We start from the raw sequence: 26,629 nt of genomic DNA on the forward strand, positions 1-26,629 counted from the left end.
AATTGAATAAGACATGATCTAACTCAAAATTGATGTAGTAAAAGTCGCCTGACAATTAGGAATATCAAAAGCCGTTGAAAGAAAAAATTGGAATATCAAAAAAATTGTACTTGCGTGTGATTATTTCGTGTTTTAGGTCAATTCTTATGTCGATTTTAACTGAGCCCCTCTGATGGACTGAATTGGAGTAGATGATTTATTGATTAATTGCCCCTCTCTAATTCTTTTGGGCATTGTGAACACTTGTTTGTTGTCTTTAGCTATGCTTTTTCTCCGATGTAGAGTGGAAATTCCGTTTTGTTGAAAATACATATTTTTCCTTAGAATCTAGATGAACACGTGACTCCCTTTTTTCTCAACAATGCCACTGGGACCAAAGTCAATTAATCCAAAAGTTGTCTTAACTTTTAAACATTAGTTTCGTGACCATAGGGTAACTTTAAAAGGCACAATAATAATGTCTGCGGTCCAATCTTAGATTCTTAATTACGAAACCATGGTCAGCATCTTACGGTACTACCTTAGACAAATTCTCTTCTCCTTTTATTTTTATAACTCAGTGTTCGAGCTAGTTTACTCGCACACCTCCACTGACGTGGCGGCCCAATGAAAATTTCTCCTTCTCCTTATACTGTTAAGAAAAAAAGTTGAACAAATTTCTTTCTTTTGGTGTCGTCTGTGTGTACTTGGTACAAGAAAGGATCTCCCATTAGTCATCTTCTACTTCAGCCAATCTCAGAAACATCCGAGAATTATAGGATTCATTCAGTCAACATTCAACTCCGAAGACCCACCAAACTGAGTTGTGTCGTTATCACTCATCTCTCATAGTCAATTACCCAAAGCAATTTGCAAGCTGACCCAATGAGGTGACCAGGCGTAACATTCCTCCACTAGACAAGACCATACAGGCTCGAGACCCACAGGCCACAACGGGTTCCGAAAGGAACCAAAGAGCCATAGCTTCTATCGCACACCAAAAGCTAGTGAAACAAGCCCAGATGACCCATTTGGTTGGGTGGTTAACTAAATTTATCTAGGTCAAGATTCAACTTTGACCACCACTAATCCCATCACATAAAATAAATAAATACTAAAAAAACTACCCAATGCCATGGTCAAATCAATTATTCTTCGTTCCTGAATACTAGAAAAACCATTCATACTCAGAACTCAAGTTGAATAACTCTCAAATAACTCAACGGAAAATCTTTACGGCATTTCATTTTTTGAGTGGTCTTCAAATCCTTTTCCTTTTTGTTTGTCTCGCCTCACTTGGTCGGTTGTGGCTCGCCAAGCAAGTGATACAGCTGAGATTACACTTCCAGTGGGTAATGAGTTAGAGCAATGTCATATACAGTAAAGTTTACCGAACACAATGAATTATTCAGATAACAAAATTTAATCCTCCGAATACTCCCAATCTCACGATTCAGGTCTTTTTAACTTGGACAAAGCCATATCAACTGTGGTCCAACAATCATCGTAAACATGACGAGGAACAAATGACTATACTGCCCGAAAGAGGAATTAAGTTCTTTAACAAAAAACTACCATCAGGGGCAGGGATTCCAGTAGGTTGTGTGAACCTTGTCAATAGCTGCAATAATTTCAGGATCAAGCTCCACCTTGCATGCATCCAGGACTTCATGGAGCTGCCACAACTTTGTTGCTCCAAAAACAGCACTGGCAACAAGAGGGTGTTTCAAAACAAACGCTGGCCAAAGAAAGCAAGAGTTAACTCTGAATGAAGAATAGTTAATGAGTCGAGAAATCATAAAGGACAATAATTGGATCAACAAGCTACAACTAGACATTGCACCCAAACAAGGGATATTAAAAGTACTTCACCACAGAAAATAAATCTGCAGACTTTACAGACCAGTAAGACACACACACATACAGAGAGAGAGAGAGAGAGAGAGAGTTGACATACCAACTGCAAGAGATACAGGATGAAGACCATATTTTCCTGCAATGTCTAGATATGCCTGCAAAAGATTAGGTAACCATGCATAAAATACTTAACATAACAGTTTTTTGTGCTTAACATTTGACAAGGCAAAGAAAACCACACCATGTGATCCCATTGAGCAATTTGGGTGAGACAAAATGAACAAAGAATCTAACAACGGCTCTGGCACTTAGTTGAAACTACGAGGAATGAGTATTTCTCCCATCTTTTTGACTAAAACGTTCCTGAGCCACATCTCTTTCATGTTAGTTGTAGTTAAATACTTCACAATTCAAAAAGAACAAAATGTCTCATCAATATCTCCACTTCACAATCTGCTACATATTGGCTACGTTATCTACCACAATAATAACAACCACCATATTAAGTGCCAAGTATTTGCCATACTTCAGTAGCTTTTTGCACAATGGGGCTGGACAGGTTGTATCTGGACTCCCCTTCTGAATATCTACCTGGGAAAAAAATGGGTGCAATGAGATAGATTCACAAGTAGGTTGCAGGATTTAAACAAAATGGTGATTCACCTTTAAAAAGATTCAAACGAGCATCAGATGGACCCCCGTTAGGTAAGAAGTACTTTCCAGAAAGTATGCCCATTGCCAGAGGGCTATAGGCCAATAAGCTCACCCTGAAAAAGACTAATTGTCAGAAAGGGAAAGCATCACCAATGGAAAACTGAAAATCAGGACAAAACTTCCCTGCATAGAATACTATTTGAGCAGACATGAATATATGAGGTCCTCATAAGAAATGCAAATAGGTTTGCAACTTTGCATACACAACATCCCTCTCTGAACATGCAAGCTAGCCCAAGTGGTTGGGTGCTTGTTCCCCTTGCCCTTTAAATTGTCTATAACATTAATGTTCTTTCATGCACCAAAAAGAGAAAAAAAAAATCGCTTGTATTGAAAAATTCAGTGAAATTGCATCAGCAAGAGAAAAATTGTTCCAGACAAGCAACTAGAAGGTACTTAATTGTTTCTATTGCTTAATGTTGCCTCACCCCAACCACTAGTCATAGAATATGATTAAAAAGTAAAAACAAACAAAAACCTTTGAAGTTCTTCCAGTTGTGTTTACTTAGTGCCAGTTCAAAACAAAATTTGAAGCTTCTAAGAACTAGACTACCGGTTAATATGAAACGAGTACCTATTTCTATAACAATAAAGCCAGACGCTAAAGGGTATTTCTTTGTTCCAACGATGCAAGGGTTGCCAAAAATGTTGAGAAGTGAGGAAAGGTGAAAATAAGTGATCACGTATCCTGTACGAAGCATACTAAAAAGCCCTAAGAAGTCACCCAACTTAATTTTAGAAGCTTCAAGAAAGCTTGGGGCCAAACTATAAAAGAAGAAAATGTGAATTTTAAGGGTGAATTGCATGGTGCTAAACTTTCATTTCAACTTGATAAAGAATACAACTCTAATAGAGAAAACCATTTGTAACCAAAAGGCACAAAACGAACGTCCCATATACACAATCTTAAATGGAAACTAGTAAGCTATAAGATAAATCTATCAGAGCAATAACAAATTGTTAGCCCAAAGGTTTCTATGGAATACCTTATTGATTTTGATGATAACAAAATATATTTTTATTGAAAAGAAATATAATTAATATTGTGATATTTGGAATACCTTAATGTTTATTTTGAAGGATTTGGTTGAAGTGCACATGGGAAGATTGCTATACCAAATCACTATCTTCAATGGTCAAGATAAATTGAAAGGAGAAAGATTAAGGACAAATCTTCTCCTATTTTTTAATTGGCTACAAGGGATTTTATGGAAAGCAAAATGCTAATCAATGAGAAAGATTGAAGATTACTTGGGAGCTTAATTATCTCTAACAGCTACTGCAGAAAAGAAATGAAAATAAGAAATTGACTGGCTACATTTTTGTTGACTAGAAGATTGTCCTAACGGCTAGTGGAATTTGGATGGAAGCAATTGATGTGCTGATTGCATTCTTGGAGTATATAAAGGGAAGTAAGGATTACACAACATAGCTTCGGAGAAAAATTTCAAAGAATACATCAATCTCTTCATACTCTATTCTTCAACTTGATAATTTTACACTTGTGTGAGAGAGCTCTTATTTTTATCTTTATTGTAAAAGGGATTGTACACCCTTATTCATATTCTCGTGAGTGATTACTTTTTGTGATGGTTTTGGAGAGAAAATCACTTGGAGTTAGGTGTTACTAGCACCGGAGTCAAAACTAGTTGGGTTAGGTGTGACTAGCACCGGAGTCAAAATTTGTCGGAGCGATTGGGGATAGATTGCTCGTTGTAAAGGTTGTTTAGCACCTGCGAAGCTAGAAGATAGTGCAGCAAATCTCAAGTTGGACACTTGGGGAGTGGACTAGGCCGTGAAGTTGCGGACCGAACCACTATAAATCCTTGCGTTCGATTCTCTCTTCCCTACTCTCTTTACTTTCCGTCTTGCATATCAATATTGCATGAGTAGAATAGTATTTCATTGAAATTGGAATTGTAGTTGAATAGATTGCAATTAGTTTTTTTTAAAATTCCGAGTTATATTTGAGATACCCAATTCACCCCCCCTCTTGGGTTGCTATTTGGACCAACACAAATATAGTTCCAGGAATTCAAACTTCACTTTGGAAGAAAGATTTGATGTTAGAAATTCCAGCAATATTATTCTTTCTGAGAAATAACTACAGACAAATTACTCAGTATCACCCATGGAGTACCTCTCATGATGACAGCATTCAGCCATCCCACAATCAAAAGCTCGGCAAAGTAAGTGGTACGAGTTCTACAAAAAATAAAGGAGTTAAACATAAGTATCAGCTTGCAGAAACGCGTGCATACGCACAAAGTCACAGTGATGAAGAGTTGGCATTCTGATCCAAAAGTGACCATACAATACCTGCACAGACACTATCTTAGGATGGCCAGGGCCACATCCGGCAGTGTGAAGAAACTTCATTATACCATATGGCGTTTCATTACTAAGCCCAATATATCTGATCTACAATCAACATGTTTGACTGCATTGGAAAATGAACTGATACAGGGGTGGAAACCCACAACTGAAGCAGTAGAATCTAGATATCATCACTAACCTTACCAGCATCGACAGCTCTACCAAGACCATCAAGTTGTTCCTCTATGTCTATTGAATCAAACTGCTTAATTGGGTCATATTCAGTTTCTCCAAACATTGGAACATACCTACATGAAAAGAGAGGAAATGGTTCAGTAGTTGTGGAGTGCAAAAATGGAAATGAGTGATAGAAGTTCATTTTCAGACTGTGCCTTGATATCAACAAAGTATTCGGAAATATAGGGTAAGATCAACATACAAACCGATCAGGCCAATGAATTTGATAAAGGTCAATGTAATCAGTCCGCAGACGGAACAAACTGCATCAATGCATTAAACAAAATCATTAGCAAACACGTTTACAATGACGTCAAACGGAAGATTCATGCATCTCTGCCATGAATATTGCTGAATGCAAAGACATTGTCTCCAATGCAGAAGAAAGGAATACAAACAACGGTTTCACCACTACAGGGATTCAGAACTTAAACAACTCATCGCTAACTTGGTCAGTCATTTTCTATTTGTTTTGGTAAGTCTTGTTTAATCACCAAACTCCTTAAATAGCATAACCAAAGAAGGTATGCTCAAGACCAATTCCAGGCTATCACCTACCACCTACAGGACAACAGATCACAATAAGCTAGAGCATGCTGCAGATAAGGTGTCGTAGAACCCTTGTGTGAAAATTCCTCTCGTCTTAGGGTAAAAAAGCAAAAGAACAACAAATAAATAAAAGTGGCAGCATTAACTGAAGACAAAATCTAAAGAGGGGAAAACATTATTCACGGGCATGTTTCATCTTGCCTTCTCCATGACTCCATGTCCATATCCGGAAGCAGGATTGTTGGAAAAGAGAAGCAAACAGAATGGTGCATGGCATTTCGAATATCACGAAAACTATCCCAAAGCACCATTAGTGTGCACATGTTTGATTTGATAAATGCAAAAATCAGGTAAAGGTTACCTGATATTCAAGGAAACTGACACCATATTATAGTTTTTTTTTATAAGTAAATAATTATATTTGGAAGAAGGCATTAAGGGAATGCCGCCCGTATACAAAAATGACCATAGACAAAAAGGCCCTATACACCACTGTGGGAGATAAAGAACTCAAACCAATCTAGAAATTGATCAAGGGAGGGATGAAAAACCTGCTGTCAATAGCCTCAGTAATACTCCTTGCATCCAGACACTTTGGTCCACCTCGAATCCAAGTCATTTGTCCAGATGGCCCAGTCACCTGCACCAAACCATTCAGGATAACATCTGTATTCAAGTTCTTGAAGGCGGACTTCGAACTCAAGATGAGAGCAATTAATATACAAGTGAATCCAAAGGAATTTGAGTCAATTCCAAGAAGAATACTCAAGCTGAGAAACAGTTCCACAAAAGCAAGGTATAAGAGGACCTCCAACTGTACCCCATTTCTCCAAAATGGGGACAAAGTTCCCCCAACAGATAATTTTTTTTCAAAGTATGAAATGAAAAATAAAGTTCCAATAATGCCTCCAAAACCTTTTTTTTGCGTACAAATATGTTGGTTTTGATCTCCAAAAGGTAAAATTTGGGTGCAAATGCTCTAAACAAACTTAAATAACTTCTACATTCCTCTACGTGGCACAAGTGAAAAGACAAAAAAGGGCCCTACGATGAATCCATGTTGCATTCGTTTAATTCCGCAGACATATCATACAAGAACTATTTCAGCCAATTCAAACGAGTGTTTTTCAAGGTTTGCTCAACAGCATGTACAGAAAATTCGATACCAAATATTATTCAAACGAACAGACGGGCCACAGGCAAGACCACCTATCTGATTCTCACAATTGATAAAATGTATACAAATACAGACCTTTGTAGCTAACATTACGCGGTCGCGAGGAACTTTTCTCTCTCTCATCCAACGGCCCACGTACTCCTCGCTCCTCCCTTGTGTTTCCGCCCGCTGAGGCACTGGGTACCTGATTTTATCAAGAAGTGGTTTTTCTGAGCTAACAGAAGTTGTACTGAAACGGATCAAAAAAAAAAAAAAGAAGTTGAACTGAAACAGGAATTGAACAGGCTTAGAGCATCTCCGGCCTTCACCCATATTTTTCCTCAAATTTGAGTCAAATTTTGGATAAAAACTCATTTTGAGTAGATACATCTCCAACCATCAAACTCAAATTTTACCCAAATATATATACATTTTATTCTTAATGGCATAATGGTAAATAAGGTAAAACAATCAAATCCAAAATAGGAGACTTGGTATTTTTCTCTCTCCATCTCCGCCTCTCTCCCCAAGAATCTAACACAAAAAAAATTTCACGCAAAACCCAAAACCGGACACAACACAAAAAAAATTTCACACAAAACCCATAACCGGACACGACAAAGAGACAACTCTGAAACTCGTTCATCATCATCGGAGGCCAGAAGATAACAACAACTCTAGGGGACCCAAGACGGCTTAGAGGTCACAATGTCATTGCCACTTTCTGCATCACCTCTCAGACCACCGGCCCTCAGCCTGCCGCCACTGCCGACGAGGTTCTCTCTCTCCCTCCTCCTCCCTTTTTCTCTCTCTCTAACTAGCCGTTAGAAAAATGGGTAGGCAAAAGTTGTCTCAAATTTGAGAAAAAAATGGGTAAAACCCAAAATAAAAAAGGGTTTTGGTCAAAAATTGGAGAGAGATTTTTGTGATTTTTGTCCTATTTTTAAATTTGAGTCTTAAAATGGGTCAAGGCCGAGATGCTCTTAGGAAAAAAGAGATATGGGTAACAATAGTACATTTCTGCGGAGTCGAAGAAGTTAATGCCGGAATCGAAAGCTTTGTCTAGGAGGAGAAACGACTCCGGCAGCGAGTTTTGCTCACCAAACGTCATGGTTCCTGATAGAAAAGGGGACATAGACTATGATACACATGAAAGGTACAGTGAAGATCAATTGAGAGAGAGAGAGAGAGAGAGAGAGAGAGAGAGCAAACCGAGGCAGAGTCTTGAGACGATTAAATCAGGGGCGAGATTGAAAAGGGGCACAGCCATTGGAAAGCCCTAGAAAATACTTGGCTACTGGGAAGCAAAAGGTGCTCACTCTCTGATCAAAGGACGCAACCTGAGTTTTATAGCATCACACGCAGAGAGATAAGATCTTATTTGATAGAGAAAAATGGAGTGCACAGATATTGGAGATGCAGGGTATCGAACCCTGTACCTCTCGCATGCAAAGCGAGCGCTCTACCATTTGAGCTACATCCCCAGTTGAAATTTCGTCGGTTGCCTAATTTTTTTAACCATATGCTCTCACGTACCCAAAAGGGCCAAAACCCCTGAATCCAGCATTACCCAGTAACTGGAAATGAATTCTCAACCAAATACAGGAAACATTATCTTCAAAATGAAGACCTGTTAATGTCATTTTGAATACAAAATTGACATTAGTGAAAATGGAATTCGAGATGAGAAATGACATTTAAGTGTATTCTTTTAGGCAAGTTTCTCTTGAAGAAAATCTGGTAGGAGAATCATCTCTCTTTAGGAAAAGGAAAGGCAGAGGATCAAAATCCTGATGGAATACCCCCTAAATACCCTCATGACCCTGACTGTGATTGAGATACAGGCACATCTGAATTTTGTTTGCTAATGATATTAAGATTGAAGGTGAAGTAGTCATACAGAAGCTTTTCCAATTAGCTATGAGCTCGTCTGGATGCCCAAATCCCTTTCGTTTACCCCTCAAAACTTCCATGCTAGAGTGAAGCTCATCCCCTCCGGTTGAGCCAGAGGCCACCAGGCGCCAACATCACACTAATGTTATGAAATACCCAGAGGATACCAAAGTCTGAATTTGTGCATGTCCTAATGCTGATATGAAACCCAAAACCTGGGAAGTATGTGAGGGCAGAATTATGCTGTATTGACCTTGGGTTCTGCTTGAGAGACAGAAATCACAATTTAGTCACAAAACTACCTGTGTAATTTTGTTTGCAGAGCATTCGTTCACATTCCAGCAGCTTATAACATGGCAAGTGAATCGGAGTAAAAGGTCCCATCAGCACCATTAACATAAATGGTCAAAGGAAACATCAACGATTCCATCCATAGAGAAGTCATAGCGCTTTATCCGTTTAGCAGGAGAACCATGTGTCCCATAGAAATTTGTGATATTGAATATACAGAAGTAGTCTAACAACTCTGAAAAACACTTGTATTAAGCCATCTACTGTCGGTCATTCATATTTGCGTGTGGTTGCTTCATGCATGTTCGTACATGTCAAAGAGAGGGAGTAATGAAAAGTTTGGAGACAATTAAGAAATTTCAGATTCTGGATCACTTGAATGACAGCAAAATACCTAGGAACCCTTCAAATGCAGTTAATGCATTTGATGCCGGGGGGAATTTGCAGTAAAAACAATAAACCTTCATATGAAACCTTCTTCATGACTGCAAAAGGGCTATTGTAGATAGAGTATTGCTTTCAAGAATACAGAATTCTATTTCTGTTGCGAAAATCAATGAAAAGAGAGAAGGAAAAAAAAAAAGACCACCTAAATGTTACAACAGGACCAGCAGGTCCTGCACACTTCTTGTTACGGTTTCAGTGTTCCACAACTTGTCCAGCGGCAGTTTCCAGGATAACATGTCCAACTCTCAAGGTATACATCATCCAACTTTCAATATAAATGGCAGTTCATTCTTGACTTTCTGTCTTTTCTAAACAATATGCAGTAATTGAGAATATTCTGTCAAATTGCAATATTTCATCCGACACCACCTATGATACCAAACAAGCTTATATAGCAATGAGAGCATGAAAACACAAATTATAGCAATGAGGCAAACAAGCTTCTGGAACTCCCTGATCCCATCCTTAGGGAAGATATGAAAACACACAATTAATAGCAATGAGAGCATTCTATTAAGGGTTCAAAACACATGTTCAAGAACTTCAATATTCCAAAGGAGAACTTCAATATTCCAAAGGGAGATCTGGAATAGGAGAAACCCAATATATATTTGCTTCACATGTCAAAAATAACTCATGCAGTCAGAACTTACTAACAAGAGTTACAGAATTAAGCGCAAAACACACCACACAAACTGGATTAACAAGTGATCTTTTCAAATTCCCAGCCAATATTCAGAAAGATGATGCACAACAAAAATCAAACACTCCCTAGTTCAAAAAATAGAATGGTTTCAGCATACGGACTGCAGTTAACACCTTGAAGCATTTCTATCCACTGAACATGAATACAGATGGGAAATCAACACAAAATGGGGGATATTGTACAAAAATAAATCTGCAAGATAAAAAAAGCAACCAGCGCACTTGAATAAATGGAGAAGATTACTGAACTGAAGATGAATCACTCAAGAGAACCCAAAGACGAGAAAAAAGGAAAGATTAAACACAGTACTACAAAATGAAAACTTCAACCACCAGCAAGCCAGCAACCATGTACCATTCACATTTAACTGATTAATAACTCGGAATCACAAAATTGAACTAAATTAGTAAATGATGTCATCTCATTCATATGATCAATCAACATCAAAACAGAGTTATTGAACAGCTTATATATTCAATAACAATCCGCCAAATTAGGGTTCACAATGATCATCATATCATAATAAGAACTCCACAATCAATCCCATCACTCCAATGCAATAATCTCTCAAACATAATAAAAACCCTAAAACTCCTGTGACGCGGATCCAATCTCGCCCTTCCCTTTCCCAACCTTCTTCGGCAACAGGTTCTGATGAATGTTCGGCAAAACGCCACCATTCGCAATTGTGACAGTCCCCAACAGCTTACTCAACTCCTCATCGTTTCTCACCGCCAGCTGTATATGCCTCGGAACTATCCGATTCTTCTTGTTGTCCCTCGCGGCGTTCCCCGCCAGCTCAAGCACCTATAAACCGTCACAAAAACACAACACTCAGATCCAATCCTGAAAAGGTATAAAAAAAATTAAAAAAAAAAGAAGAAGAAGAAGAAGAAACAAAGATCGAATCTTTCCACAGTACAACGCCGTAAAGTCTAGGGTTACCTCGGCAGCGAGGTATTCGAGGACGGCGGAGAGGTAGACGGGGGCGCCGGCGCCGACACGCTCGGCGTATTTGCCGGCCTTGAGGAAACGAGCGATTCTGCCGACGGGGAATTGGAGGCCGGCCTTGGAAGATCTAGAGACCGATTTGGAGGCCTTGGGCTTGCCTCTGCCTCCTTTGGATGCAGCGGTGGAACTCATCGTGTGTGGCTGATCGGAAACCCTAGAAAGTAAGAGAGAGATAGGGAGGAATAGGAAATCGAATTTGATGAGAAGAGAGAGATGGGAAGAGAGATTATATACAGGAAGGGGAGAGGGAGGGGGCTTGTTCTGATTGGTGGGTAAGGGAAGGCACGGATTGCCAGCGTGGCAGAGGTGGTAAAAGGGCGCGCGGGAACGAAATAAAAATTCTAAATCTGTGCTCTGCGCGAGACTAATAGTAGAGCTTTGGATTATTATCGAATTGACCCCTATAGTTTGACCTTTATCACAAATTAGGTCCTTCAATACCTAATATTTCTCATACCTCTACTTCCAATTTTGTATTTACCAGATTGGTCCCCCTATTTCTGTTCTGTTTAGGTCCTGTTTCGTTAAAGTTCTTATTTCTTAAGTATTTATTTTTTACTTTACGAGACAAATCATTCTCTCACAATACATTAACTTTAATTCAAAAAATAAATACTTATTTTCCTTAATGAAACGGGACCTTAATTGGATTATAAATAGCCGTATCCAACCTCATGGTATTGTTGCCCTTGTAATATCTTCTCTTTGCCTCTACTCTTCTCCTTCTTCTTTTTTTCCATTTTTTCTTTTACCTTCTATCGTAATTTATTTGTTTTTCAAAGTAGTTTGATGGAGTATTACCCACTAGATTATTTTACATTATTTACTAGAAATTCAATTGAGAACAGGAAAATTGGTTATTGTATTTGCTACCAATATTTGTCTTAGAAGTCTTGCATGCCAAGATCATGGGAATGAAAAAAAGAGAGGATGTTTTGTTGTGTTGTTAGACGACAAATTAGATACTGTGATACCATAAAAGTAAAGTAAAAATGAGTTATGATGGTCCAAATTATATGGTGAAAGCGCACGCAATCAAAATAGAAATAGAAATAGAAATTGGATGATTGTACATGGGTTGTTTGATTTTCAAAGCAAATATATTCAAAACTAGCTACAATTACGTAGTACTATTTGCTTATTTACCGTAAAGTACATGTCCACGTTTAAGAATTTCACTTAGTTCTCTCTCCCCATGTACGTATGTTAATATCTCTACTTGGGAGTTTAGGACCATTAACCACAAAGTCAAATTAATTAACGAATGTGCAAAACTGATTAAGGCCCATTTCGCTTTCTTTTTAAATTTTTTTTTCAAAAAAATGTAATTTCAAACTCAAATATAAAATAAAAAATAAATTTTTAATTTTTTTTGCACCATTTAAAAGATCTCAATTGATAAGAAAATTATTTACGTAAACACATGATTTTTGAGTTTGAAATTACCTTCATTTTCTAAAAGTTTCTTTTTGTTGAAACTAGAACTGGGCCTAACTCAATTTTGCCAATGTATTTTCAAATGAGATGGATAATAAATTTTTGAATTAGAACCAACATAAAAGTGTAGGGTTTGTTGTGACAATAAAAAAATTTTACTCCTTCCGTCCCCATTCTTTTGTTTCTCGTCTTATTTCAATCGGATAAAAAATAATAATTATAACTTTTAATTGGTAATATTATTTGATAGATCTTAATGAGCTCTTTTAAACAACATTTTCAAAATCACCTAAAAAATTATAGATTGCAAAATATAATTAATTAAAAAATGACACAAATATCCAAAATGGACTAAAAAATAGATACGGAGGGAGTACATATTTTGCTCTCCTTTTTCCCCCACAAAGCAATACGCGAAGGTATGTCTATCTAGGAACATAGTATCAATTTGTCACACCCCAATACTTTTTTAGTAGGTTTTTATAGTAAAAAGCAAGAGGTCCACACATGGTTAAACCACAAATTCAGTGGGATAGAGCAAGTGCATCAACTTCTGTATTTGCCTCTGTGTATAGGTAAAATAGAGAGCTCAACCCAAAAAACCCACCTGCACCAGAAAAGCAAAAGTTCCTAACCAGCTAAAAATGCTACAGTTCTTAGGTAAATGTACCGAAGAATTGTTCATGAACTTTACCATTTTTTTATTATTCTCTTCCTCCCTCCCTCCCTCTCTCTCCTGACAAATTAGAGGATTGGGAGATGCTGCCAAGCAGAGGTGCTTGGCAGCGGTGCCGAGCGCATCTCGGCCGTCCAAAAGTGTTTTGGATGGCCCGGATGTAAAGGTACCGAACGGATTTAAAAAAAAAAGAAAAAGAAAAGGAAAAAGATGTTTCGATTCGGGCCGTTAATTCCGAGATGAACGGCCGGATTGGCCGCTCGGCACCCGCTCGGCAGGGGTGCCGCTCGGCAGGGTCCCCGGGTCCCAAATTAGAGTTGTACATCACAAAAAAAAGAGGAAAAATAAAAATAATGTTATTTTAATAGAAAATAGGTTGAATAGATAATATTAGTATAGTATTGAAAGAGACATAAATAGATAAAATAAAAAAATTGCATTGTTTAGTAGCATTTTTACCTAACAATTGGTAAACTTGCTTTTAGGCTCTATTCCGCTTTATTTTTAAACATTTTTTTTTTCAAAAATAAGATAATTTCAAACTCAAAAATTATAAATAATTTTTCTACTAACATAAATCTTATTTGATAAATTTTATTGAAATTTTTTAAACAATACAAAAAAATCAAAAAATTATTTTTTATTTTCATTATATTTAAATTTAAAATTATATTCTTTAAAAAAAAAAATTTAGAAAGAAAGCAAAACGGAACCTGCCGCGCCTATTCCTTGAAAAGTACTGTGGTCAAGGAAGACACTGATTGGACCCCAAACATAACCCCAACAGCAGAAGTGATAATAATCGACAAAATAAACTAAGGAAATCGTGATGGAAAAAGTTCCACAAAACATACTCATATTTTGTTTTTAGGCAATTGAAATTAAAATACCACACTTGTAAGAGAGAAAATTGCGAGAAACGGATATTGGATACCAGAAAATGGATAGAATACAGCAAATGAACCATGGGGCATTTTCTCCCCTGAATGAAGAAGAAGAGTGATTTAAAAGTACCACGAGTTTTCCATATATGACAAACTGCAGAGTTGAGAGGAACAAGTCCACAACAAAATACTACTATATTGACAAAACGAAAGCTGATATGCAGAACAAACCAACACCACTATTTCCAAAACAGAGACACGAAATTCACAACTCCTAAAAAAACCCTAGAACTCCTGCGAAACAGATCCGATCTCGCCTTTTCCTTTCCCGGCCTTCTTCGGCAGGAGAACCTGGTTGATGTTGGGCAAAACTCCACCATTCGCAATCGTCACCGATCCCAACAGCTTGCTGAACTCCTCATCGTTCCTCACAGCCAACTGGATGTGCCTCGGAACAATCCGATTCTTCTTGTTGTCCCTCGCCGCATTCCCCGCTAGCTCCAATACCTGCGCAACAAACACAAAATCCAGTACCGTCAACACTAAATTCCTGAAATAACAGGCGAGAATATAAACATAAAATTCAAGCGAGGGCAATTGACGAACCTCAGCAGCGAGGTATTCGAGCACAGCAGAGAGGTAGATGGGCGAACCGGAGCCAACACGCTGGGCATAGCGGCCTTTTCTGAGGAAGCGAGCGACTCGGCCGACGGGGAACTGGAGGCCGGCTTTGAGGGATCGGGAAACGGCCTTTGTGCCCCTGGGCTTGCCTCGGCCGCCGGTGGTTGTTGCTGGTGCTGTAGAGTTCATGGCGTTGGTAACGGTTTTGTGATTGGGAAATTTGGAAACAGGGTTTGAAGTAAGAGAGAGAGAGTGGGAGGAGGAGGCAAAGCTTTTGCAGGAACTAGAAAGTGGTTTTTCGGATGGTATTTGGGGAGAGGTCTGTGGGGTTTATATAGAGACGGGGGATCGTTTGTGATTGGTTAGTTTTGGGTTCAATCGGATTGCCAGCGTGGCGTTGGGTTTTGGAATTTCGTAAACGCGCGGGAATTTGCGGCCCCGGATTATTTTCGTTTCGTAATTTCTCCCACGTTTCACCATGACTAACCAAATTTTGGCTATTCGACAAATGATAATCGAAACTAATAATTTTTTATTAATAATCAAATTTGATGAATTCCACATTTTCCTAATTATATACACTACACCCATTATTAAACAAAAACCCCCCCTCCCTCTACAATGTTTTCTAAAAAATTATTATTTTCAGAAACTTTTTTTTTTATTATTATGGCAAATTTAGCTATTCAATTTTAATTATGTCTTTGTGGACCTTTACATTGTTGATTTTAGCAATATCTTAAACGAATAACAAAAGGTGATGTGATGTGTAAATTTTAGTTATCTAATTTTGATTAGACAATTGTGGATGCTCTAACCGTCTTGGAACAGTCGTTAGGTAGCCTCGATGCATTTTGTGTAGAACAAATAACGTGTGAGTTTGGGAGGGAGGGAGTGATTTTGACATTGATAGGAGTAATTTATTTTGTATGTTAATCCCCACCTTATTTGTCACATTAGTGATGGTTGGCAAGTCTCTTTCTCGTTTACGTTCGAAATATTGTAGATCTATATTATTGTAACCTCAAATAATATCAAATTCTAAATATAACTGTAAATAACTTTATAAATATATATATAAATAGTAAGCACAGGAGATAGGACATATTTTGGTATTCTGGTGTGTATATACAGTTACGTAATATTTGGGAGAGGCCATAGGAACCCGGATATGGGCATTGGCGAGATGAATTTTTCTATGATACACGAATCATTTTTTGTATATGATACCAAAAAAGTCTCTTTAGTGGTATGTACTTCACATTGAGTTGTGAGTATTTCATAAGGAGTTGTAAGTATTTCACATTGAGTGGTAAGTATTCCAGATGTATAATATTTATCTCTCAACGTGGAATACTTACCACTTCATATGAAATAATTTCACATTGAGTAGTAAATATTTCATATGGAGTGATAAGTATTCCACATTGAGTGGTAAGTATTTTTATACTTACTACTCAACGTGGAATACTTACTACTATTATAGAATACTTACCACTCAATGTGGAATGGTAACTAGATGTATAATACTTATACTCAATGTAAAATACTTACTACTCCCTCAATTCCTAAATGAGAGTCTCTCTTTGGAATTCCAACTTTTTAGGGGACATGTAATCACTGCACTTACTTTCCACCATTACCCATATATTCTACCTATTTTGCACCATTTGTATTCAAATAAGATGGACACTTTTGGAATTTTATCAAATTTCCACTTCTATTTTTTGGAAAGGGACAATTATTTTGGAATATCCCAAAATAGAATAAGGGACTCTCAATTTGAAACAGAGGGAGTACTTCATATGAAATAATTTCACACTGAGTGGTAAGTATTCCATATTGAATGACAAGTATTTCTATACTTATTTCATACGGAGTGGTAAGTATTTCTATACTTACTACTCAATGTGAAATACTTATTATTATTATAAAATACTTACCACTCAATGTGGAATGGTAACTAGATGTATAATACTTGTACTCAATGTGAAATACTTACTACTCCATTTGTTCATAAATGAGAGTCTTTCTTTGGAATTCCAACTATTTAGGGGACATGTAATCACTACACTTACTTTCTGCCATTACCCATATATTCTACCTATTTTGTACCATTTGTATTCAAATAAGAGGGACACTTTTGGAATTTTATCAAATTCCACTTCTATTTTTGGAAAGGGACAATCATTTTGGAACATCCCAAAATAGAATAAGGGACTCTCAATTTGAAACGGAGGGAGTACTTCATATGAAATAATTTCACACTGAGTGGTAAGTATGCCACATTGAATGACAAGTATTTCTATACTTACTACTCAACGTAGAATACTTACCCCCTACGCCCGCCCCCCCCGCCCCCCCCCCCCCAAAAAAAAATATGAAATACTTAGGATGCGTTTGGTAACTTTTTCAGTTTTCAGTTTTAAAAAAATTAGAAATAGAAACAGGTTTTTGTTTTCATAAAAATAGAAACAAGAAACATGTTTGGTATTAATCTTTTTGAAAACAACAAAAACTAAAAACACAAACATGTTTGGTAGTATCATTTTTGTTTTTGTTTTTATTCTTCAAATTGAATGAAATTAGAAGAAAAAAGTTCCACATACAAACAATTAACCAAAAAAAGAAACATGTTTACTTAAACCAAAACTCAAATCCATCAATCGCATAAAAATGATGTTCACTTTGAGTTCAAACCTCAAATAAGGGTAACATAGTTTTAAATAATGATAATTACATTTGCAGTGGTATCATCCACTATGATTCATGCTAGCCCAAATTTGTTCGACAATTCGATCACGAACATTGGACACATGACGGAGTTGTCCACAAGTGATATCAATGTCAACTGGATTTTGGGAACTACTTCCGCTAACTCTTTGACATTGTCTCATTATCATATTCTCTTGGCAATATTCTCTGAATAGATCATCATTGTCATCAGGCATCCTAATCCAATTGTGAACTGTACAACAAGCTGTGGGAATATACTTTTGTGTTCGAACACTATACGGTGGCATTTGCTTCAAGGAAATCAAGTTTTTAGAACTCCAAAACATCGAGCTTTTGTCTTCTAGTATCTTTTTTGGTCGTCGGCCATGCCCACGGAAATTGTTCAAATGGTACCTCTCCTCGATACGGTGATAAAAAACCCGGCATTTTAGTATAGCCCGAATCCACGACATAGTATTACCTGCAAGTCATATTATCCATTAGCCTAAGCAATGAATTGATAATAAGATTAAGTTGTAACAAGTTTCTAGTTTACCTTCCGGAGGCTTGGGAAATCCCATGGTAGGACTATTCACACATTCTAAAAAGACCCTCAAGTCATTAGTAGTTCCCTCCCAACCACTTAGTACGTATGTGAAGCGCATGTCAAAAGCGCAAGCCGCCATTACACTCTGTGTCGTAACAGTGTGTCTACCACGATATGCTATTTGATTGGATGCCAGAACACTTGCCGATATGTGGGTAACGTCAATCGCTCCAACACATTCCTAGTTTCAAAAAAAACATAGGAAAATATAATCACTCAAAGAAAACAATGTTTAGTAGAGAGAATGAAGAAAAATATGGGCAAATGGTGGCTGCCTATGCAGCAGCAGAAACGGCAAAACAGGGGAGAGAGAAGGTCCTCTCTGGATCTCACATTTCAAATCCTAAAGCATGATGTAGCCATCTTCTCAGGTGGCAACGTCCAGCCATCCCAATACCTACTGCTCAGTGCTAACACTATCCACAAGCCAGTTTGTAAAAGAAAGCAAGTTTATGGCTAGACATGAGAACTATATGGACAAAAGTAATGGTATCAAAGAACTCAATACTTGCATGATTATCAATTATCTAGGTTTAGGGTATAGAATGTCTTGTGACAACCTAATAGGTCCACAGATTGTGGGGTGTGGTAAACCACAATACCAAGGCCCAAGCAATCACTCATGCCACATTACAACACCAAACCTTGCTCATCTCGATGCCTTCAGCAATTTCATTTTTCTACAGCCACACTGCCCACACATAGCGCCTATAATTTCGCTAAAAGATAATGCAAATTGCAAACCCATGGCAAAACTAGCATGTGCTATAATGGAGAGAAAGTGACTGCTTTTTAACATTTCCATGAAATTGTAAACCAGTTAAAGGAGAAAATCAAACCAGATGAAGATGCAAAAACATGCAAATGGTATCCATGTAAAAGTGCAGGTAAAAATCTTCATCTGCTGTCACCAACTTACCATGTTCAATCAAAAGGGATCACTAATTATGCACTCATGTAAACCAATAGTTTCTCGAATTGGCTTGAATAAACAAAGAAACATTCCACTCATGTATTTCTTCTATGAAACCTTTCCAATCTAAAGCGCAAAAGTTAACAACTAACCAAGCATAAAAGAGGAAAAATTCAGGACATTCCATCAAAATATGGTATTGCAAACTTGAACAATCCTCCAGACCTCATATTTCAGAACAGATTTCCAGCATATTTAGACTACAACAAAGCAGTACTATGGCATGACCCTGGCTATTGAACCTTGAGAAAAGGGAAGTACTTGGCATTGCGTCGGATTTGATGCGGGATGCTATCAAAGGACGGGGGTTGAATTATAACCACTCCTAGCTTGCAAACAGCCTTCAGTACTCGGTGAAAGTAAATAGATATGGTGTGTCCAGAATGCTGAAATCTCTCTTGCACTACACGATTCCTTTCATTATGCCCTATTGTTAGCAAAAAAATGCACACTTGCTCTTGGAGTGCCAAGTATTGCGAATGTTTCAAGTTTCCATGTACTTTCAACGCCTCACAAAAGGTAATGAACACTTGAGGTTTGATTCTAAAGTTTTGATGACACCTATCTTCGTGACCATTGAGGACTTCTAAGACGTAATCATGGCCCCTTAACATTGATGTTCGACATGGTCTATGGTCTATATACATGTTATAGTGTTCATATAGTGCCAAACTTAGCAAAACCACCACCTCTTCATCCTCGGAATCGTCGTCGGAGTCAGATATAGGATCCATATTGCAAAAATACAATGATAAAACTGCAAGAAAGAACTTGTCAAGGTTCCACAGAAATTTCCCCCTGTTTAGAAATAGACTACATGATTCTGCTAGCCAAACAAGGTTAGTTAATATAACTGAATATTTTTCTACTATACAAGCTTAGTTTCAAGGCAATGATTCAAAGTCAGACCACTAGTGACTTGCCGCACGCTTTCTACTACACAAGCATAGTTTCAAGGCAATGATTCAAAGTCAGACCACTAGTGACTTGCCGCACGCTTTCTACTACACAAGCATAGTTTCAAGGCAAAGGTTTAAAGTTAGACCACCAGTGGCATGCCCCATGCGTTTGTAAACAAGAATTTCGGAAAATCCAAATGACAATTTGATCAAACTGAAATTGATTACCCCTATAGCTTGCCCTAAAGGCGTCACATTATTCAAACAATTACACTCTTATACAATAGTTCCACAATTTCAAGGAAATCAATAGCTGAAACCTAATTGTTCACAAAATACATACCTTCTTCTCAAAAGGGTTGAATAAACTTGTATTCTTCAATAATCTACAAGGAGAACATAGATTAGACATACAAGTGGAGAATTCGAGTTTCAGAAAAGGAACAAATATAAAAAAAAACCAGATGGAGAATAGGTTTTACAGGCGACCAGAGGGGGAAGAGGGAGAGAGAGAGATCGTACCAGACGCCATCGCCAGAGAGAGAGAGGGAGAGGAGCGTGTATTTTCTGGATCTGAGTTCGACCGTCGGGGACTTTGGGATGAAAAAAAAACCGTACTTCTGTTTTCAAAACAGTGTAAAACTCCCTTTTTTAGTTTTCATAATTTCCAGAAATTCTAAAAAAGTTTTTTAAAAACAAAAAAGTAAAAATATGTTACTACCAAACAAGTTTTTTGTATTAGTTTTCAAAAAAGTGAAAATAAAAACCAAAAACTGAAAATAAAAAGGTTACCAAACACCCCCTTACTACTCAGCGTGAAATTCTTACCGCTAAAGTGGTTTTTTGGGTACCATAAAAAAAAATTTGTGTACCATAGATGGACTTTGGTGAGATATATGCTGTGTTTGGATGAGTTTTTGAGAAATTTTTGTTGAGAGTTATGATTGGAAGTAGGGGTAATGAGTGGAGAGACGTAGAAAAAGAAATGAGAATAATGATTGGAGATAAGGGTAATTAGTGGAGAGTAATGATTGGAAGCAGGGATAATGAGTATTTTTTGAGTTGGAATTTTTGTTCCAAAAAGGCAAACAAGAAGGCAATAGAAATCCAGTATTTGTGTGCTTTAAAGCAGGGACGGCTCCGAAGGATGCACTAAAAATTTGAAATGTGATCAAAAGAGTTGAGATTATACAAGGACTGTAGGACAAGTTACAATGAGCAGACAAACAGAAGTGCAGCCGGAATTGAAACACAAAACAACAACAATGTTGGCAAAAGCCACCAAACTTGGCTATTCACGCATGTAGAGCCCACTAAAACAACGCCATCTGCTATATTTTAGTAACATTATCCGTTGAACCCAATATGGGCATAGTTTGCAATAAGTTTGAGAGCACTAACCAAAAACTTAAAACTAACTGTGTTTCCGATCTAGAAATAAAGATAGATTGGTTCACTTCACCAAAATGCCATTAACGTAACTCACGTGAGCACATTACTACTGCTGCAATGTCTCCCCAGCACCTGCAAATAACGCACAGCAGAAAATAAGTTCACAAACACAGAAAATTCTAAACATTGAAATTAAACAATAATTGCTTGCGTTCTCCAAAAAATTGTACTAGTAACAATATCCTCCACAACTTCGTTCTCCATCTTCAAACCACTTAATTTCCATACCACACTTTTTTATCAAGCACAATGCAACACTATGATTAGGAAAACAGTAAACCATGTAGTTATTTTCATGCAAAGCATATGCATGTATATCCTTCTCATTCTAAAGAGAAAGGAGTCGTTCTACAACGGATGGAGTCGTTACCCATCCAGGAGCTACTTTAACATATTCCAAAACCAATGGTTTCGACAAACTCCCTGCAATCAGTACCAAAACAAGAAAGACAACGAAAATCCAGAAATTTCTGGAAGTGCCCATGATTTTGTGCTATTCTCAGTGGTAAAGAACTTGCTTTCACAGAAGGGTCAAACTTCTAATTCAGACTACAAAACAACAAAAGACAAATGAATTTCCAATATGCAGAACATCTAATCTTTTAACCACAGTAGACACGTTGGGATTCTCTCTCTCGATGTTGGAATGTCAGTGGTTTTTCTTTCTCACGAGAAACCACTATGGAAAGTCAGCAAACAATATTGGAAATCTTTACATGGAGAATTCTAAAGATTCAAAAAAAAATATAACCAGTCACATTGGAAGGGAATAAATGCAAAGCTTTGTCCTTGTTTTCATGTTTCATCATCCAAGAAAACAGATTTGGGTTTCCAATGTTTGGATTCTGGAAGCATCTAGAATAAGAACAACAAACAAATTACTGAAGAAATGTCACAGGCAGTAAAGGAAGTATGACAAACAGGGCAAAGGCAATTTGTTATTTTTTTTGGTTTGGTGAGGTAAGGAAATGTTATGCAAAAATACAACATGAATAGATCCTTTACAGCATTGGAGAAACCAACAGATGATTTATTTTTGCTTCAGGAAAGGTCCAATGGTGCACTGAACAACATTGAAAATAGCAACAAGACAACAAATAAACGGTGAATAGTATCAAAAGGGGGAAAAGAAGTGAAGGGTCCAACTAATGGCCGAAACATTCAAACCCAGCAGAAATGCAGAAGCGCCAAAAGAAAAACAAAAGAAGGTAATGTAGTGCATAAAACCACCAACAATCCAACGATAACCATAAACATGACTAACTGAAAGAAAAAGTACCTCTAGGGAGTTTGGAATTTTGTTCAACCTGGCAAAAATCGATTGTTGGCTCATCCAGCCAAACATACACCTCAGCTTGGAAGTTCTTGGGAGGAGCACCAGCCCTATCATCCTTCCCAAGAAAGGTAATATAATAGACCATTCCCTTAACATACTGGCAATTGACTCTGATGAGTTTGGCAAACTGGTAAGATGTCCCCTACGGCTCAATAAAGAAGTTAAGCCCAACACGAAGAGAGTTAATAGAAGAGGTCACAAAAGGAAGAATTCATTGAACCAAGAGAGCATGCACACGTACATTTCGTTTGTTGTAATCTTTAATAACTAACTTGGACAAATCATTGAATTCCTTCAGCCCACGAGGAGACTTGATCGGAATCGGTCTAATTAAACCCGGCTCCAAAACCTCATCGGGAACCTGTCCGACATCAAACCCCTGTACGTATATACAGCAATACAATAGGATCAAACATAATTACGTACGTATAAGCATACATCCACACACACATACACGAGAGGAGATGGAAACAACATTAGCGAGTTAGTAAGAAGTATAAATCAAATATGTACATTTAGCAAACTTAAGCGTATAGGTTAGATATACATACATCGCTCTCCTCGACCCTCCCATACGCTCCTCTATGGTGAAATCCCGGATGCGAATCCTCCGCTTCTTCTGTCCTTTTCCATTTCGCTTCTTCTGTTCTTTAACTTCTCCATGTGGCGGCGGTAGAAACTGCTGTTTGAATGCAGAACAGGTCATTCTGCGATTATGAAAACGATCCTCCCCGGAACCCAATGTCTTCTGCCATAGATGTTTACTGACAATCGCCAAAGCCTAGTGAAGAGGCACAATATTGCGGACATTATTATTAAGCAAGGGCATTAAAGTCAGAAATTGGTTAGAGTTGTTAAAGTCGGTTTAGAAGGACGTTAGTGATTAGTTAGTGGTGTTGTGGTGATAAGTCAGTTACAATGCTTAGTCAGCAACTGAGTTTGGTGTATTTTCATATATAGCTTGTAATCGGATCTGGAACAGATCAGGAAGAACAGAATATGAAACTCAAGACTGACTCTCTCTCTCTCTCTGGATTGATTGATTGATTCTTGAATGTTAGGGTTTTTCCATATGGTATCAGAGCCATACGACTAGCGTCTGATAATCCAGTTGATTCTGTATTCAATTGATCATGGCTACGGTATCAACAACATCAACCGTAACCCTACCACTGTCGTTAGCCTTTCTCGTCTCCAACTTCCACTCCCTTGTCAACATCAAGTTGGATGCTTCAAATTATCTGCTGTGGCGAGTTCAGATCGAGAGTGTAATGGAGGCCAATGGTTTTTATGGTTATCTCGATGGCTCAGTTGCACCACCGCCTACTCAGATCCGAGATACTGAAGGTGAATTGATTTCAAAACCTGCAAATTTGCTTGTTGTGGATGATTTCACCTTCTCCCATACCTTCTTATAGAGGTTTTCGAAACTATTTGCTGCTGAGAGTATTACCGGGGTACCATCTTCTGTTTCCACTCCTCAAGCTGTCATCTCTCCTAATATCCATCATTCTCCCTCTACTGTGTCAAATACATCTTCTGCACATCCTGATGAGGTGTTTGTATCTGTGTTGCCTCACTCTTCTTCTCCTTCTTCTGCTCTTCCCTTCACTTCAGCTACTTCTGTTTCTCAACCTCCTGCTGTATGTCATCATTCTATGACAACTAGGTCTCAGAATGGAATTGTTAAACCTAAAAAGTTTTATGGCTTGACAGTAGTTGGTACTGAGCACTCTTTACCAGAAATAGAGCCTACTCATTTTTCTGAAGCAACTAAACATCAGGTGTGGCAGCAAGCTATGAATAATGAGTATCAAGCTTTGCTAAAGCAAGATACCTGGAGTCTTGTACCTCCACCCTCTGGTGCAAATGTAATAGGATGTCAGTGGATTTATAAAATAAAGCATAACTCTGATGGTAGTGTGGCAAGATACAAGGCACGATTGGTTGCCAATGGGAACCAACAAGCTGCAGGCATAGATTTTACTGAAACATTTAGTCCAGTCATCAAACAACCCACAGTCAGAATTGTTCTTAGTCTAGCAGTTCATTATGCATCGTCTATTCAACAGTTAGATGTTACAAATGCTTTTCTACATGGGGAAATTGATGAGGAGGTTTATGTGAGGCAACCTCTGGGCTATAAGGATCCAGATCATCCTGATTTCGTATGCAAACTGAATAAAGCATTGTATGGTTTGAGGCAAGCACCTCGAGCATGGTTCTCTATGTTTTCTGGTTTTCTGATTTAACAAGGGTTTCTTCACAGTAAAGCAGATGCCTCTCTGTTTACTAAGAAAACAGATAAAGGAGTTACATTGGTTCTTGTGTATGTCGATGATATTTTGGTCACAGGAAGTGACAAAGAGTATATCTCAGAATTGATCCAAGCTCTGAGTCAGAAGTTTGTCATGAAAGGGTTCTCTAAGCTACTTTCTAGGTATTGAAGTTCTTAATCATGGCTCTAGCATTATTTTGTCACAAACAAAATATGCAACAGACCGTAATAAAGCTGGAATGAAGGACTGCAAATCTAGTTCATCTCCATCCTCATCTAAACCTGCAGTGTTTGATCCAGACCCTAAGTTCCTTGACCCTCACTGGTTTAGAACAAATTAAGTCGAAAAACATTCTTACAAGCAGCTCAAGTGAACCGCGTAAGCAACTAGCAGACAGTATATATACTCTGAGAGGTAAAAGTCAAGGGAAGAACCATAAGAGAGAGGCTGTGAGGATTTTGGAAATTCTACACCCAAATCCAGTTCTAAGCCGTTTGGAAAAAAAGTACTCCTAGATAATAAAGATAGGGATATAAACTCAATTACGTTGGCCGACCGAATTGTAAGCCAAAGCTGATGGATTTCAGCAACAAAATATTGGTGGTTGCAGCTAGTCTTGTGAGAGTAATGAGTAATTCATTGATTAATCAACTATTTGACAGATTTAATCAACAAAATTGACCAATTAATTCATTGAATCAAGCCAGTGTGAAGCCAACCAACTAAAAGTTAAATGAACGAACGGTGAGAGAAGAGGTAGCTGGTACGCAGAGAGAGAGAGAGAGAGAGAGAGAGAGAGAGAGCATACCACCCTCCATGGACGGTATTCAGGTGGAGGCGGCGGTGCTGCTCCGCGGCTGACCGGAGTTGTCAAATTTGTCATCGATGGGCGGTGGTGGATTCAGAGATTTCTCTTGAGAAGTAGAAAACAGAAGAAAGTCCGCTATTTAAATGTTTTGGGCAAGGGTTACGTGACTTACGTCTGATGAGTCCCTATCACTTTGTAACTAAACATTTTTTTTTGTGAGGTTCATACACAGTGATAGACTCTATAAAAATGTGTAATTGTAAAATGATCGAAAATATCACGTGGCGATAGTACTGAAATATTGTATAATTTCACCTGATAGAGTAAATATCAGCCCCTCCTCGATTTAATTGAAATAGTAACATTTAACGCCTATCTACTCCTATTGAAATACTTGGGCTCTGTTTGGAACTTGTGATAGAGAAGAGAAAGGAAGGGAAAATAACTAAGAGATAAACTAGAGGGAAAGTTGGAGAGAAAATTAGAGAAAAGTTGTATTCATTTTGTTATTTTCCCTCCTCTTTCCATATGGATCCAAACAAGGGAGGAGGGAAATTTTTCCACAATTTCCAAACAAGGCTTTAGGATGCGTTTGATTAGCGGGATAGTAGTAGAAAGTGCAAGAAAGAGGGAAAAAATGTATTTTTTGGTGTTCACTTAGCAAGCTGCAAGAATGTTAAAGAAAGTGGTAAAAAATCATTTTTTTCGTACAACTCTCTAAAGCTAGAGGGTTTGACTTGTTTTTTCTCACAAAAAGTGCAAGAAAATTTATTTTATTGTGAGATT

General features: G+C 37.8%; 4 protein-coding genes and 1 non-coding gene across 13 annotated transcripts; all 5 read right to left on the bottom strand.

Annotated features, from left to right (window-relative positions):
* Nucleotides 1–1,328: 1,328 nt before the first annotated feature.
* Nucleotides 1,329–8,220, bottom strand: LOC131315168 (uncharacterized). 7 transcript variants are annotated; one of them, XM_058344272.1, is made up of 12 exons: nucleotides 8,021–8,219; nucleotides 7,825–7,924; nucleotides 6,905–7,013; nucleotides 6,204–6,292; nucleotides 5,310–5,366; nucleotides 5,066–5,174; nucleotides 4,870–4,971; nucleotides 4,691–4,755; nucleotides 2,500–2,603; nucleotides 2,363–2,427; nucleotides 1,937–1,991; nucleotides 1,329–1,686 (listed from the first exon to the last, which is right to left on the bottom strand). In XM_058344272.1, exons 1-12 carry the CDS (start codon nucleotides 8,076–8,078, stop codon nucleotides 1,481–1,483), a joined length of 1,119 nt encoding a protein of 372 aa, XP_058200255.1. In that variant the 5' UTR covers nucleotides 8,079–8,219; the 3' UTR covers nucleotides 1,329–1,480. The 7 variants fall into 7 exon arrangements, with proteins under 7 accessions (XP_058200255.1, XP_058200256.1, XP_058200257.1 ...); XM_058344273.1 differs by having other exon boundaries at nucleotides 1,329–1,717; nucleotides 8,021–8,213; XM_058344277.1 differs by having other exon boundaries at nucleotides 1,608–1,686; nucleotides 2,363–2,423; nucleotides 8,021–8,217.
* TRNAA-UGC (transfer RNA alanine (anticodon UGC)) lies at nucleotides 8,220–8,292 on the bottom strand. The gene has a single exon. It is a non-coding gene; the product is annotated as a tRNA-Ala (tRNA).
* Nucleotides 8,293–10,548: 2,256 nt separating this feature from the next.
* On the bottom strand, nucleotides 10,549–11,435 carry LOC131315173 (histone H2AX). The gene is made up of 2 exons (XM_058344283.1): nucleotides 11,091–11,435; nucleotides 10,549–10,952 (listed from the first exon to the last, which is right to left on the bottom strand). The coding sequence occupies exons 1-2, from the start codon at nucleotides 11,286–11,288 to the stop codon at nucleotides 10,731–10,733; spliced, it is 420 nt and encodes a 139-aa protein (XP_058200266.1). The 5' UTR covers nucleotides 11,289–11,435; the 3' UTR covers nucleotides 10,549–10,730.
* A 2,834-nt stretch (nucleotides 11,436–14,269) lies between these two features.
* Nucleotides 14,270–15,076, bottom strand: LOC131315172 (histone H2AX-like). Its single transcript, XM_058344282.1, has 2 exons — nucleotides 14,760–15,076; nucleotides 14,270–14,660 (listed from the first exon to the last, which is right to left on the bottom strand). Exons 1-2 carry the CDS (start codon nucleotides 14,961–14,963, stop codon nucleotides 14,439–14,441), a joined length of 426 nt encoding a protein of 141 aa, XP_058200265.1. The 5' UTR covers nucleotides 14,964–15,076; the 3' UTR covers nucleotides 14,270–14,438.
* A 2,318-nt stretch (nucleotides 15,077–17,394) lies between these two features.
* LOC131315167 (uncharacterized) lies at nucleotides 17,395–25,986 on the bottom strand. Of its 3 annotated transcripts, none has more exons than XM_058344269.1 (7): nucleotides 25,844–25,986; nucleotides 23,308–23,537; nucleotides 22,998–23,135; nucleotides 22,700–22,898; nucleotides 20,312–21,492; nucleotides 18,046–18,277; nucleotides 17,395–17,970 (listed from the first exon to the last, which is right to left on the bottom strand). In XM_058344269.1, the coding sequence occupies exons 5-7, from the start codon at nucleotides 20,378–20,380 to the stop codon at nucleotides 17,528–17,530; spliced, it is 744 nt and encodes a 247-aa protein (XP_058200252.1). In that variant the 5' UTR covers nucleotides 20,381–21,492; nucleotides 22,700–22,898; nucleotides 22,998–23,135; nucleotides 23,308–23,537; nucleotides 25,844–25,986; the 3' UTR covers nucleotides 17,395–17,527. The 3 variants fall into 3 exon arrangements, with proteins under 3 accessions (XP_058200252.1, XP_058200253.1, XP_058200251.1); XM_058344270.1 differs by having other exon boundaries at nucleotides 25,847–25,927; XM_058344268.1 differs by lacking the exons at nucleotides 20,312–21,492; nucleotides 22,700–22,898; nucleotides 22,998–23,135; nucleotides 23,308–23,537; nucleotides 25,844–25,986 and adding an exon at nucleotides 19,312–20,287.
* Nucleotides 25,987–26,629: the final 643 nt, after the last annotated feature.

The sequence above is a fragment of the Rhododendron vialii genome, chromosome 13a, assembly GCF_030253575.1.
Source record: "Rhododendron vialii isolate Sample 1 chromosome 13a, ASM3025357v1".
NCBI lineage: Eukaryota > Viridiplantae > Streptophyta > Magnoliopsida > Ericales > Ericaceae > Rhododendron > Rhododendron vialii.

What these genes read in the sequence shown, in the direction of transcription:
- LOC131315172 (XM_058344282.1), bottom strand. Translation starts at nt 14,963, where the DNA reads ATGAACTCTACAGCACCAGCAACAACCACCGGCGGCCGAGGCAAGCCC. An exon ending in TCGAATACCTCGCTGCTGAG is followed by an intron (nt 14,661 to 14,759) that starts GTTCGTCAATTG and finishes TTTGTTGCGCAG; the next exon opens with GTATTGGAGCTAGCGGGGAA.
- LOC131315167 (XM_058344268.1), bottom strand. Translation starts at nt 19,803, where the DNA reads ATGGATCCTATATCTGACTCCGACGACGATTCCGAGGATGAAGAGGTG. An exon ending in AGTACTTCCCTTTTCTCAAG is followed by an intron (nt 18,278 to 19,311) that starts GTTCAATAGCCA and finishes TTTTGAAACTAG; the next exon opens with GAATGTGTTGGAGCGATTGA. An exon ending in ATTTCCCAAGCCTCCGGAAG is followed by an intron (nt 17,971 to 18,045) that starts GTAAACTAGAAA and finishes TATGACTTGCAG; the next exon opens with GTAATACTATGTCGTGGATT.
- LOC131315173 (XM_058344283.1), bottom strand. Translation starts at nt 11,288, where the DNA reads ATGAGTTCCACCGCTGCATCCAAAGGAGGCAGAGGCAAGCCCAAGGCC. An exon ending in TCGAATACCTCGCTGCCGAG is followed by an intron (nt 10,953 to 11,090) that starts GTAACCCTAGAC and finishes GACGGTTTATAG; the next exon opens with GTGCTTGAGCTGGCGGGGAA.
- LOC131315168 (XM_058344272.1), bottom strand. Translation starts at nt 8,078, where the DNA reads ATGGCTGTGCCCCTTTTCAATCTCGCCCCTGATTTAATCGTCTCAAGA. An exon ending in GAGCTGTCGATGCTGGTAAG is followed by an intron (nt 4,972 to 5,065) that starts GTTAGTGATGAT and finishes TGTTGATTGTAG; the next exon opens with ATCAGATATATTGGGCTTAG. An exon ending in CTAAGATAGTGTCTGTGCAG is followed by an intron (nt 4,756 to 4,869) that starts GTATTGTATGGT and finishes TATTTTTTGTAG; the next exon opens with AACTCGTACCACTTACTTTG.